General features: G+C 40.7%; 1 protein-coding gene across 3 annotated transcripts in view; it reads right to left on the bottom strand.

Annotated features, from left to right (window-relative positions):
* LDAH (lipid droplet associated hydrolase) overlaps positions 1 to 13,883 on the bottom strand; it is a 900,338-nt gene that overhangs the window by 31,896 nt on the left and 854,559 nt on the right. For all 3 annotated transcript variants that reach the window (XM_053709640.1, XM_053709641.1, XM_053709639.1), the window contains exon 7: positions 128 to 210. In XM_053709640.1, the coding sequence (XP_053565615.1) occupies positions 128 to 210 (83 nt within the window). The remainder of the gene's footprint in view (positions 1 to 127; positions 211 to 13,883) is intronic.

Genomic DNA, 13,883 nt, shown 5'->3' with positions numbered 1-13,883 from the left:
AATTTATAATTTGTTAGCATCTACAGCAAATGTAAATATAGGTGATAATTTATAATTTGTTAGCATCTACAGCAGAAAAACTATAAATACACTTACTCGTAAGAAAACACAAAAAAAAAGGAATTACCTTATTTAAATGTTCCATGATAGTGTCATTGTCTCTCTTCTGTACCATCACCATCTCTTGACTGCCCATATACATGGCATTTGCTGCAAAGACATATTGCAAAAGGAAAGTGTCATTGAATACTAATAGAATACAATTCTTTTTAGCTCTGGATATGTGATGAAAATCTAAAAGAAAAGATTAAATACACATTGAACTAATCATGTAAATCAAGTCTATAATGAAGATTTGAATCATTGGCTGTCAGACACAAAAAGAATTTACAGTGAGATGTTACTGAGCTGGACAGATAGCTCGGCATGCTAAGGCACTGTGGCTGAGCTCTGTAGCAACCCAAGGGTTGAAGGTTCGATCCCCGGCGAGGTCCACTCAGCCTTTCATCCTTCTGAGGTCGATAAAATGAGCAGCGCCTTGAGACCCTTATGGGTGATTAGCCGCGCTTTAAAAGTACCCAATACATACTTAAACATCCTCATGCTCTGAGAGAATATTTCATAAAATGTTTGATGGTTAAATATAAACAAGGTGGTAAAGAGCGGTAACTGTATAACAAAATGTGAAGCAATCAGATACCAAGTGATCTATATGTTTTAAGACAGGTTTAATATCTGTCTAAATAATTGCTTTATCTGTGAGGAAAAAGGAAATTTATTTCAATAATTGTTGCATGCAATGAGAATGACAGAACAGCAATTTAAAGGGACAGTAAACTCAAACTTAAAATTCAATGCATTGGATTGAACACAAAGTTCTAAACAACTTTGCATTTCACTTCTATTATCAATGTTGCTTAGTTTGCATGTGAGTTCAGGATCGTGCATATGTCTATAGCCATCTGGAAGCAGTAAGTGCAAAATTGCTAATAGCAACATTGTACATAGTTGAAAATATTGCTGCCATAGGCTGCTAAAGACACATGCATGCTCCTGAGCTCTTATCAGCCTACCTAGAGTTACTCTTCAACAAAGGATGCCAAGAGAATGAAGCTAAGTTAATAAGAGAAGTCAATTGAAAAGTTGTTTAAAATTGCATTCTCTATCTGAATCATGAAAGTTACATTTTTACTTTATGACTGAAATCGAATAGCTAGTTTTAGTATTTTGCAGTATTTTGAAGTTTACATATTTGGCTTTCTGGCTTCTCTAGGTAGCATAAACAAAGAACGACTGACACAAAAGCATGAGAGGTTTAATGTCCCTTTAAGAATGAAGCTTTCAGTTAGTCCAATGTGCCACAGAAGAACCCATACTAATAATTCAGTAGTGTGATCACTTAAATACAGAATCTTTTACAAATTGTTGTTAGTCATAGTTTTCTGTTGATGAGATCACAGTTTTTCAGAAAAGAAATGCTTTGGTGAATATCCAAAAGGATTAATAGTGCTGAACATGGCTCCAGAAACACAGGCTCATAAAAATGGTGCCCCTGTACAAACAAAACGTTCATAATGGCAACAGCATAATCAGAAACAGTGTTCACCGAAAACTCTTATTCCTGGTGGTACTGGCTAACTGTAATCATGGCGGTGAGTACTGGTGAGGAACTAGGCTAGCCTGACCACAACAGAGGGCAGGTTATGGCACTAGCTGTACCTGGAACGTACCAGAAAAAATATGCTGGAAGGGCCATAGGTCTGCAGTATTTCTAGACATTGCTGTCATCTCCATTATGAAGCAACCCTTGATCATATGCTCTTATTTTGATAGAACCTTTATCCTGACCACACATAAGACTAGTAATCATTGCTACTAGTGGAGTGCTAAGTGTAGTGTGCAAGTGATTAGGGGTATTTTGCAGCTCTTTCCGTGCGTCGGAAATTAAAGTAAAAAAGTTAAAAGTAAAATCGTTCATTTGAGCGCAATTGAATTTAATGCAGGTCTGGTTAGCGTGACTTTATGCTCTGGTTAACTGTTACACGAGACACAAAATACATCAAAAATACATTTAACAGTACAGTTACAATCATAATAATACTGTCTGATAAAAAAATATAAAAAAATAAAATTGCATTAAAAAGTTATAAAGGCTCAAAGATATGAGGTCTCAGGTGTTAGAACACAAAAGGCATGCAAAGGGCTTTAACATTTATATGTGTATACATGTATTTACAGACATATATACACATATAAACACAAACACACACACACACATATATATATATATATATATATATATATATATATAGACACACAGAGAGAAGCACGCTCTCTGTGTGTATTTAGTCTCCCTATGGGAAAAAAGAGGAAACCAGACATGGACTCCTTGCTCAGTGTGCTTAGATGCATATGGCTACACCTCACTGACGAGGCCCAATGAAGGGCGAAACGATCGTCTGGGGTTGCTGTGTTCCTTGTTCAGAGAGGAATTGCCTGGTATTTCGGCGCTGGACTGACCGTAATAGGCGGGATCAGACTGATATACTACAGGAGAATTCTTCTCTGTGAAAAGCATTACTGGGCTAAAAGAAGCTGCACCCAGGTGGTAAATCGCCATAGAACAGGCTAACAATAGTATTGAGCCAGTTGTTCGTTCCTGTGAGTGTGCTTCTCTCTGTGTGTATTTAGTCTCCCTATGGGAAAAAAGGGGAAACCAGACATGGACTCCTTGCTCAGTGTGCTTAGAGGAATATGGCTACTCCTCACTGACGAGGCCCAATGAAGGCCGAAATGATCGTCTGGGGTTGCTGTGTTCCTTGTTCAGAGAGGAATTGCCTTGTATTTCGGCGCTGGACTGACCGTAATAGGCGGGATCAGACTGATATACTACAGGAGAATTCTTCTCTGTGAAAAGCATTACTGGGCTAAAAGAAGGTGGTAAATCGCCATAGAACAGGCTAACAATAGTATTGAGCCAGTTGTTCGTTCCTGTGAGTGTGCGTCTCTGTGTGTGGCATAGATTCAACAAGGTGTTGGAAACAATTCTCAGAGATTTTGGTCCATATATTCCCGTTCGACCACATCCCAAAGGTGCTCTACTGGATTGAGATCTGGTGACTGTGGAGGCCATTGGAGTACAGTGAACTCATTGTCATGTTCAAGAAACCAGTTTAATATGATTTGAGCTTTGTGACATGGAGCATTATCCTGCTGGAAGTAGCCATCAGAAGATGGGTACACTGTAGTCATAAAGGGATGGACATGGTCAGCAACAATACTCAGGTAGGCCGTGACGTTTAAACGATGCTCAATTGGTACTAAGAGGCCTACAGTGTGCCAAGAAAATATCCCCCACACCATTACACCACCACCACCAGCCTGAACCGTTGATACAAGGCAGGATGGATCCATGCTTTCATGTTGTTTACACCAAATTCTGACCCAACCATCTGAATGTCACAGCTGAAATCGAGACTCATCAGACCAGGCAACGTGTTCCAATCTTCTATTGTCCAATTTTGGTGAGCATGTGCGAATTGTAGCCTCAGTTTCCTGTTTATAGTTTGACAGGACTGGCACCCGGTGTGGTCTTCTGCTGCTGTAGCCCATCTGCATCAAGGTTCAACGTTTTCTGCGTTCAGAGATGGTATTATGCATACCTTGGTTGTGACGAGTGGTTATTTGAGTTACTGTTCCTTTCTATAATCTCAAACCAGCCTGCCCATTTTCCTCTGACCTCTGACACTAACAAGTCATTTTCATCCACACAACTGCCGCTCACTGTATATTTTCTCTTTTTCGGACCATTCTCTGTAAACCCTAGAGATGGTTGTGCGTGAAAATTCCAGTAGATCAGCAGTTTTTGAAATACTAGTCGTCTGGCACCAACAACCAGGCCACGTTCAAAGTTACTTCAAAGTTGCTGCCATGTGATTGGCTGACTAGTAATTAGTGTTACCAAGCAATTAAACAGGTGTACCTATAAAGTGGCCGGTGAGTGTATATACATTGGAGCCCTTTGCAGTCAAATAGCTGAAAACATGAAAAATAATTATTATTCAATATTAAATATGTAATAATGTGTTTAACTGTGTATGTAGTGTAAAGATTTCACATTCTAATGTTCTTCACATAGGGAAATATGTTCTTAGTATTCAAATAGATATTCCTATATATATATCTGTATATATCTATACCTTTATATATATATATATATATATATATATATATATATATATATATATATATATATATATAGCTTTTGAATAAACACGGTCTATGGGGGAATATGTTAACTCGTTCGCAATATTCTAAGTTCCACTTTTTACGCGTTAAATACGCTGTCGGCATTTATCATTTATCATCTTGGCATGAGGAAGGGATAAGATCCTGAAACGTTGCCTGCTTGTTATTTGCCTCTGATTGTTAATAAATAATCTTCTGCTGTCACCTTGCCATTTATTTTTCATTTATCATTGCACAAGCAGTTCTTGTGCAATGTTGCCATCTACAGATTTGTGGGCAATCGGCCACTAGCAGGGTGTAATGCTCGTGGGATAATCCTCTATCAGACTGAACTTGTGGTGGGACTTTCCTTATATTGTTGATAGTTTTTCCCAAAAGCACACCTGTTTTCAAAAGATATAGCCGTTCATAGAAAAAAAAGCACCTGTTTTATTTCAATTGAGCTTTTATATTTCTTGCTACACAGGGCTATACCTGGTCCTCATGCAAGAGAGATCCTCACATTTATGTCACATTTAAGCTTGAGCTTAAATTGATTGTTAACACTTTGAGACCGTAAAATATAAAATGTTTAAGTATATGTAGTAAAAAAATTCTTTGCAATAGCAGTATACTTTCATTATTTACTCTGCTGGTCCCACACTCCCTAGGAGGCTAAAAAGCTAATTCTGAAACCTGTGCATGCTGCAAATAGCTGGTTTAGATGATTTGCAGCATTTTGAAAACCTAGGTTACAGATATTGCTTTTTGGCTTATATAGGAAGCTTTGAACAAAGCACATTTTTTTTTATAAAAAAGCAAGAGCTTTTTAATGTCTCTTTAAGGCCCTGATGATCAAAACCTCCCAGATGTGGCGATATATTCAAATGGGGTCCGTCGTGGGAAGGAGATTGTGAAATATTCAAAACCTCTGAAATCAGTGTTTAAAGGCAGTATCACTAAGAGACGTTTTACTATACATCACAGTGAATGGCGATGCTGGTGATAAGTTCAAAGCAGAATCACCACTTACATTGAAGGTGTAATGTAAATGATTCCTTTACGCAGTGCTGTATGGAAATATAATTTACATGTGTCAACAGAAACGCAACCCCTTTACAATAGTGTAATTATGACATCAATAATACACCTATAGGAGCAGGGGGATTGTGGATATATGATAGATGTATATGCAATGTTTAATTTATCTGTATTGTATTGTAAAATGTTATAATATGTTTATTAAGTATTGTCGCAATCGTAAAAATTGCGTATTTTTCCTTTGGCATGTTTTTTTAGGAAGAAGACAGTAGCCGCGACTTCTGTTGTTATTTATGTACTCACGGTTCTGAACGTGTTATACTTATAATATTACGACTGCACTGTAACAAGCGTCTTATTAATATAGAGCACTTTGTATAGTGTGATCGCAATATTATAACATGTTCAGATCACTGAGAACTTATATCAGCAATACAAAAATAAAAACAGAAGTCGTGGCTACTCTCCTCTATGAAATATTAATATTAATATTGCAAACATAAGCAAACACATCAAACTTGTAAAATTTAGAAAAAATGTGTAATGTGGACCAGGTAGCCGCCTTACAAATCTGATCCAAAGAGGCTTCGTTCTTAAAAGCCCAGGAGGAAGCCACTGCTCTAGAGGAATGAGCCGTAATCCTTTCAGAAGGCTGTTGTCACGCTGTCTCATAAGCTAAGTGGATGACATTCCTCAACCAGAAAGATAGGGAAGTCGTAGTAGCCTTCTGCCACTTACGCTTCCCCGTATAGATGACAAACAAAGAGGAAGATAGTCGGAATTCCTTAGTAGCCTGAAGATAGAACATCAAGGCACGAACCACATCTAGATTGTGAAGCAAGCGTTCCTTCGCTGAAGAAGGATTAGGACACAAAGAAGGAACAACAATTTCTTGATTAATGTTACGATCCGACACCATCTTAGGGAGGAACCCTAATTTAGTGCGTAAAACCGCCTTATCAGCATGGAAAACCAGATAAGGTGGGTCACATTGCAAAGCAGAAATCTCAGAAATTCTGCACGCAGAGGCAATAGCCAACAATAAAAGAACCTTCAAATATAACAATTTAATGTCAACATTATGCATAGGCTCAAACGGAGCCTGCTGCAAAACACGAAGAACAAGATTGAGGCTCCAAGGTGGAGCCTTACAGTTGTTGTAACTGTAATAACATCATTAAAGGTGACTCTTTTATTCATCCATTAAATGGAAGGAAATTTAATATCCCTGTGTTTTTTTTACCTGTAACTCAGAATATGTAATTTATCTTATTAAATGTCCGTGTTCTAAAATATGCATAAGTGAATCTACGCGTAGGATAAGGGGTAGAATTAATTAACACAAATCCAATATACATTGCAAGAACAGGGATGCACCAGTGTCTAATCATTTTTTTAATAGCAGGACATACTATCTCTCAATTAAGATTTTAGGTAATAGAACAGGTTAAGAGACCTAGCAGAGGGGGTGATAGACAAAAAATCCTAAAGTGTAGGGAGACTTTTTGGATCTATACCCTACAGTCCCTCATTCCATTAGGTATGAATAGGGAAATTGACTGGAATGTCACTTTGAAAATATTTTGTAGTTATAACTAAATATGATTAATTTTTTTTTTTTTTTTAAATATCTTTATTTTTGTGTGCAACAAACAGATGAAGTTGGATACATTCAACCAGAAATAAACAGTACATGCTTTTGCGTCAAATGGTACCTTCACAACAGGTTTCCTCACATTTCCTGGAACTGTATAATAATCAGTCAATTTAATCCATCGTGCACTGTTTTCAAAACAAAAACAAATAAAACAGCTAAATCAAATAACTCTTAACTCCCGGCTGGCGTGATTACCCCTCGAGAACCTCCACTCTCCCCCCCCCCCCCAGGATACTCCATGAATCTAATCTACCATTCTCCTCTTAGTGCTGCCTCCAACATGTATTCTGTGTTCCTGAATGGTGTTGTAATTATATTGCGGGAACTTTCTGGGAGTGTATGGATAAAGGGTCCCCATTTATTAAAGAAAGACCTGACCCTGGTGGCCATGTCTCCCATTCCATCAAACTGCTCGATAAAGAGCTGTTTTAGTAGCATCTGTTTTAGTTGTCGGACAGTAGGTGGATTTCTCTTGAGCCAATCTCTGAACACCAGGTGTCTTGCCATCAATACTATGTTGTAAGTGAGTAATTTATTCATTTTTGGTAGATCTGCAAAGTCAAGAAGCACTACATTCTGAAATGACCATTCCTCCCTAGGGGCCCCTATCTTAGTTTTCACCCAGTATTCCGTCATCTTCCAAAATCTAATTAGTCTGGGACAACTCCACAGCATGTGTACAATGTCTGCATCTATTAGATCAAATCTAGGGCATTTGTTATCCCTGTCTGTCTTCCATCTTTGAAATTTCCTAGGGGTTATGTAGCTATCATGAAGCAATTTAAAATGAGACTCCCTCACCTCTGAGGAGAGAGTTGATGATTTGACTTTATGTATGCTTTTCTCAATTTCTTCTAATGTAACAATATTCGCCAGTTTTTCGCTCCATATGTTAGCCTGTCTAACTGTGCATGCAGTCCCTGTCAGTCTATTCATTTTTGTGTACAGTGGTGAGATAGATGTGATGCCCTGTCTTGCTAGCTCTACGCTCTGCAGTATAGGTGCTTGGTCTTTAGTGTGTCCCTCCTTCCGCAATGTGTTAAAATAATGTCTGGCTTGCAGATATGCATAATGGTGGTTCCTGGGCAGATTAAATGTGTCCCTCAAACTTTCAAAGGTCTGCATCAGACCTCCCTGTGTCATCTCTGTTTGACCCACTGTACGAAGCCCTTGTTCCCTCCAGTGTAGGAAAGCTCTGGTCCCCAGTAAGAACTCGGGGTTACCACACCACGGTAGGTATGGGGTCAGTCTATGGTCTCCTCCTAGTCTCTTACAGAACAGTCTCCAAGATCTCGTTGGTTGGCTTAGGAGGTCTATGCCCTTTAAGTACTTAGTCGCCTGAGTCTGTGTCATGTGCGGGATCATCTCTAGAGCCCACGGTCTCACTAACTCGCCCTCCAATTGGAGATCTGTAAACCTCCCCTGGCCCGTTATCCAGTCTATCACAAATTTACATTGGACCGCCCAATTATAAAATTCAAAGTTGGGTAATGCTAGTCCTCCTTTTTCCCTCGGGGCAGTAAGTTTAAGATAACTAATTCTATGCTTCTTATCATTCCAAATAAACCCGAGCACTTTACTTCTGATGTGGTTCAAGTCTGTTTTCCTTAATATCGCAGGTAGAGTTTGGAATACATAAAGCAACTTCGGGAAATATATCATTTTTATAAGTCCTACTCTCCCTGACAGAGATAGAGGCAGCAGCGCCCATCCCTTGATCAAGTTATCTAGATTTTTAATTAGAGGACTGTAGTTAATGGAATACCATCTGCGCGGGTCTGCGTGCATTGTAATACCTAAGTATTTGAAGTTTCCGTCTACCATTTTAAAGTCAAAACCCGAGATTTGTTTTCTACCTTTTGACAGTAACCAGAGCAATTCAGTTTTGTCAGTGTTGATCTTATACCCCGAAACTAGGCTAAACTCATCTATCACCGCCATCAGCTTTGGGACATTGCTATGGGGGTCCTGCACAAACAGTACCATGTCATCTGCAAACAACGAGACATGCAGCGTCGACTCACCTATGCACATTCCCTGCATTGTTTGTCTGATCTTAAGTGCCAATGGCTCTATGGCCAGATCGAAGAGGAGTGGGGAAAGGGGGCAGCCCTGTCTAGTATCTCTGTTGAGTGTGAAGGGTCGTGTAGGTGTACCATTAACCAGAATAGATGCCTGCGGCCTGTCATATAGATTCTTGACAGCGTTAACAAAGGCTCCCTCAATGCCCATTTTACCCAAGGTAGTGTACAAGTGCTCCCATAAGACCTTATCAAAAGCCTTTTCCGCGTCTAAAAATAATAAGGCTGCTTCTGTGTGTTTTTCTAAGTTTGAGTTACATTGAGTAATGTTCCAATAGTATTGAATAATAGTTTGAACCCTTCTTATGTTGAGCACTGAAGACCAGTCTGTTTGCTGGGATTTTCGTCAGTATCTTATAATCCTGATTAAGCAGGGATATGGGGCGATACGATTGCGTCTTTCGGGATAATACTTATGTTTGCTTCTGCAAATCTAGGAGAAGATGTAACCCCACCTCCCAGCAAACCATTAAACAGTCTTTCCAGGGTGGCGCCTATCTCCACTCCCATTATCTTATAGAATTCAGATGGCAGGCCGTCAGGACCCGGGGTCTTGTCCAATGGTAGGTCTTTAATTGTGGCCATGATCTCATTTTGGGTAATGGGGCTATTGAGTTTATCTAGTTGGGTGGGGTCTATTGTTGGTAAAATCAATTGTTCCCAAAATCTATCCTTATCTCTAGGCTGTACTTGTCCTGGCGAGTAGAGGTCTGTATAGAAGTCAATGAAAGCTTTTTGAATGTCCCCCTCTCTATTTAAGACAACATTACCCTGTTTGATTGCCAAGATGGGGTTTCTTTTACCCGTCAGTTTCGTCATTCTAGCTAGCAATTTCCCAGTCTTACTTCCAAACCTATAATATTTAGCCTGTGTTTTGGCATAGGCTCTATTAGTTTGCTGGAGTATGTAGTCGTCCCTTGTACGTTTGACTGTCATGTATTTGCGTCTATTAGAAAGGGTAGGATTCCTCAAATATTTGTTCCTGGCATTTAAGATCTGTGTTAATAGTAATTCTGATTGTATCTTGTTCTTTTTTTTAAGATTAGCAGCATAGGCAGAAATGACCCCCCTCAAAACAGCCTTAGCCGCTTCCCAAAACAGGAGTGGGTTGTCTGTGTGTGTGTCGTTGAGTTCCACATATGTCAACCATTCCCCCAGTATGTGTCTGTAAAAATTGGGGTCCTTATACAAGTAGGTTGGGAATACCCATCTATTGGTTTGCCTTCTAGTGGGGCCAATTTGTATCTTGACTGTCACAGGAGTATGGTCTGAAATTGTTATGGGGTCTATCTCTGTGCTTACAACTTTAGGGCACAGGTCCGGGGACAAGAGAAAATAATCGAATCTAGCCATAGTGTCCTTTGCTACCGACACACATGTATAGTCTCTCCGCTCAGGATATCTAGCTCTCCAGACATCCTGCAACCCCAGGGTTCTTTTGAATGTGTGGAGGATCAAAGATTCTTTTTTGGAGTTTCTAAAACTCTGGGGAGTGATGTTTCTTCCACTTGGATTGCGAAATCTATCTGCGGGGACCTGGGGGGCAATATTAAAATCCCCGCCCATAATGATGGGCGATGTTGTGAACTGTATAATCTCTGCCTGTAACCCCCTCCAAAAATGATGTTTCTGTGTTTGTGGACCATACACCCCTATCAAAGCAAACGGCATTCCCTGAATTTCCAACTGTAACATTACAAACCTTCCTTCTCGGTCTATCAGGGTTTTGGTGATATTATAAGTTAGATTCTTCCTGAATAAAATAGCTACTCCCCTAGCCCTCCTTGACTCATATGTAGTATAGATAACCTCTCCCACCCAGCTCTGCTTTAGTTTCTGATGTTCAAGTCGTGACAGATGAGTCTCCTCAAGCACAGCTATGTCTACTCTTCTCGAGTTTAGGTACCTCAAGATGGCTCTGCGCTTTTGTGGAGATGTTATGCCTCCTACATTCCAGCTCATAATATGTAGATCATGCATGACGATAGTCTAAATTGGTGGGTGTATTATAGGGTAGACATGTGTCTTTAGGCAAGTTTAATTGTCTACTGTTTACATGTTCTATTAAGTGTTTCAAAAGTGTCTTACCACCAGGTAGCAACCTAGGAACATTTCTCCTAAATCTGGAGTCCCGGGGAGGAAGGAGAGCATTACGCCAGTTAACTAAAGAAAAAATTAACACAATCATTAACAATACAGTGAAAATAAACACACATGGTGACAAGTAAATTTCCGTAAGCCAAAATGGTTGGCTTCCGCACATTTTAGTGCTTTCACAGCACCTAGTTCAGCTACTAAATAAGGGTCAACACCATATCACACCACACCCCCCCTCCTAAATTGGCTAACTCTGCTTGACAATATAATCCTATCCCCCCTCTCACCTCACGTCAGATTCTAGTCTTGTATTATCTAGTGAGATTGCCATGTAAATTTCTAAGGCCCTTCTCATGCCGAAAGGGTGAGCGCTTTACAGTTTATTAGATAAACTCTCATCCCATTACATCTATTTCACTCAGGTGGCAGTCTGTAACCCATTATCTATGTTTCCTATCTTTCATTTCTAAATATGGGGTGTTGTGTTACACAGATCTAGCGCTATGTGGCTGAGTAACCTCTTTGTAGATCAGGGCCAGTAAACCTCACCCACCACAGTTATCACTAAGCATCAAGTGGTCTTAATACCTGAACCTGTTAGTTTGCTATCTGAGTAGTCTCTTAAGTCACATTTCTAGTTACAAAAAGGAAACCCTAAAAAAAAAAGGAAAAGAAAAACACAACCCGGCATTGTTAACTCTTTAAAGACAACATCAACTGCAAATAGGATAAACAAGAGGCTTGTCCCCCCCCCACTTCCCTCTAAATGAGTGACCTGGAATAGTTGAAAGTCTCTCAGGTATATGTCACAAACCCCAACTCTATCAGTTCATCATAATGATTTGGGCATGTTACCAGTCCTTTGGTCTTTGAGTACCTCTACCTCAGGTTTCTTTGTCAGACAGCTCTTGCTCGAGTCTCAGGAACTTCTGTAGTTGTCTGGGATTGTCAAAAAACTTAACACCCTGCTGGGTCTGGAGTTTGAGCTTAGCTGGGAACAATAAGGATACAGAGCGTCCTGCTTCTATTAGGGTTTTGCAGTAGGGAGAGAACTCCCTCCTCCTCCTAGAGATCTCTGCGGAGTAGTCCTGGAAGATGAGAATCTTCTTCCCCTCAAACATCAGGGGAGAACATTGTCGATAGGCTCTGAGGATTGAGATTTCCTTGAAGTTCAGGTAGCGTACCATCACCTGTCTAGGGCCTCTGGACACTTTTGGATCCGGATTAACAATGCCAACTCTGTGGGCTCTTTCAGCTACACAAGGTATAGCTGCTGGCAGTAGTTTCAGCAAGGTGGGCAAGGTCTTTTCTGTGAATTCCAGCAGATCAGTATTTCCAACAGACTCTGGAAGGCCCACAATGCGCAAGTTATTCCGCCGTGAGCGGTTCTCGAGATCGTCAATTTTTTCAAACAGCTGCTTATTCTGGGCCTCTAATGCTGCTACTTTACTAGAGTTTTCACGTTGTCTAATTTCTCCATCCCCCACTCTCTGCTCGATGTGTTGGAGCCTAGAGGAAAAAGATTTGAACTCCGATGACAGAGAGTCCATCCCCGTTTGCAACTGTTCTATCTTGGGGAGAAATAGCGCTGATATTTGGGATACTATAGGGTGGGTTTCTGTCTGTTCCTCATCTCCAGCCTCCGCCGCAACATCAGCAGCATGGACTTCGACCATGGTCTTGGCCTTTTTATCATGGTGTTTCTGCCTACCCGACATGGTGCCAGTGGCTTTCACAAAACTAGTATAGTATCTCTGCATACACTATATACACTAGCGCTGCGGAATCTGTTGGCGCTCTACAAATAACCGATAATAATAATAATAATAATATATGTCTGCCCAGATTGGGGGCAACAGCCGCAAGTGGGTCAGTATTGGCGTGCCACTAAAATCAGAGAGAGGGGAAAGTGACCAAACCCCACTTGAATGTCTTTGTTAGTGTCTCTTAGTGCTTTAGCTGGGTGGGGGATTCAGAGGGTGGAGGATCCAGTGTGGTGTTAGGCATCTATCTCATTGCTAAGGTCTTTCCTCTCCTCTCACAGCCCTCCAAAAACACGCCAAACAGGACCACATCCTACGATTCTTCCTCTCTGAAAGAAGTCTCAGTGACATAGTGTTTAACTATGACCGTGCAGGCCTTAATGACGCAGCAGAGCCTGTCTGTCTTGCTCCCTCTGGTATTAATCACTTCCTGAGAGAAGTGTTTGGCTATGCTTCAGCCCTTGTTTGATGTATTATATCTCCTCTTATGATATTCGTAGCCTGGGGAGTATGAAGTCTATATTGGTACTGTTCCACTTTTAAGATGCAGGCCCGGCTGCCACGTGGTCGACTGATTTCTGCAAAAGTCTTAGGGCCAAGATAGATAGATTTGTCTAGGGCTGGAGCGTGTGGTTGTGTTAGGGGTTTGTTTCTATATCTGCCAAGTCTAAGTCAGGGCTACATCCAGACCAGGGCTGTGAGATGCTGTTAACTTACGGACACCTCGGGAATCCAAGATGGTGATTCTCCTTCGGTCAGCTCCAACCCCTCTGAATCTCCGTTCTCCTCCGACCTCCCCTCAATCTACTTATATGCCAAGGATGACCGAGTGTCTGTTGTGTTCTTGACCGGTTTAGGGAGTTTACCCTCGTAGTGCCGCAATCGCGGCCTTTTCGACAGTTGTTATGCCGTTCCGGTGGGGGAGCCGTTGATCTTAGCTCCTTGCTACAAATTATGCGGACAGATTCAGGTTACTATCTGTCAAGGCCGGTAAGCTTTATGGGCTGAAGCAGAGCA

The sequence above is a fragment of the Bombina bombina genome, chromosome 4, assembly GCF_027579735.1.
Source record: "Bombina bombina isolate aBomBom1 chromosome 4, aBomBom1.pri, whole genome shotgun sequence".
NCBI lineage: Eukaryota > Metazoa > Chordata > Amphibia > Anura > Bombinatoridae > Bombina > Bombina bombina.
The sequence above is the reverse complement of the archived record's forward strand: the minus strand, read 5'-3'. Positions and strand labels throughout refer to the sequence as shown.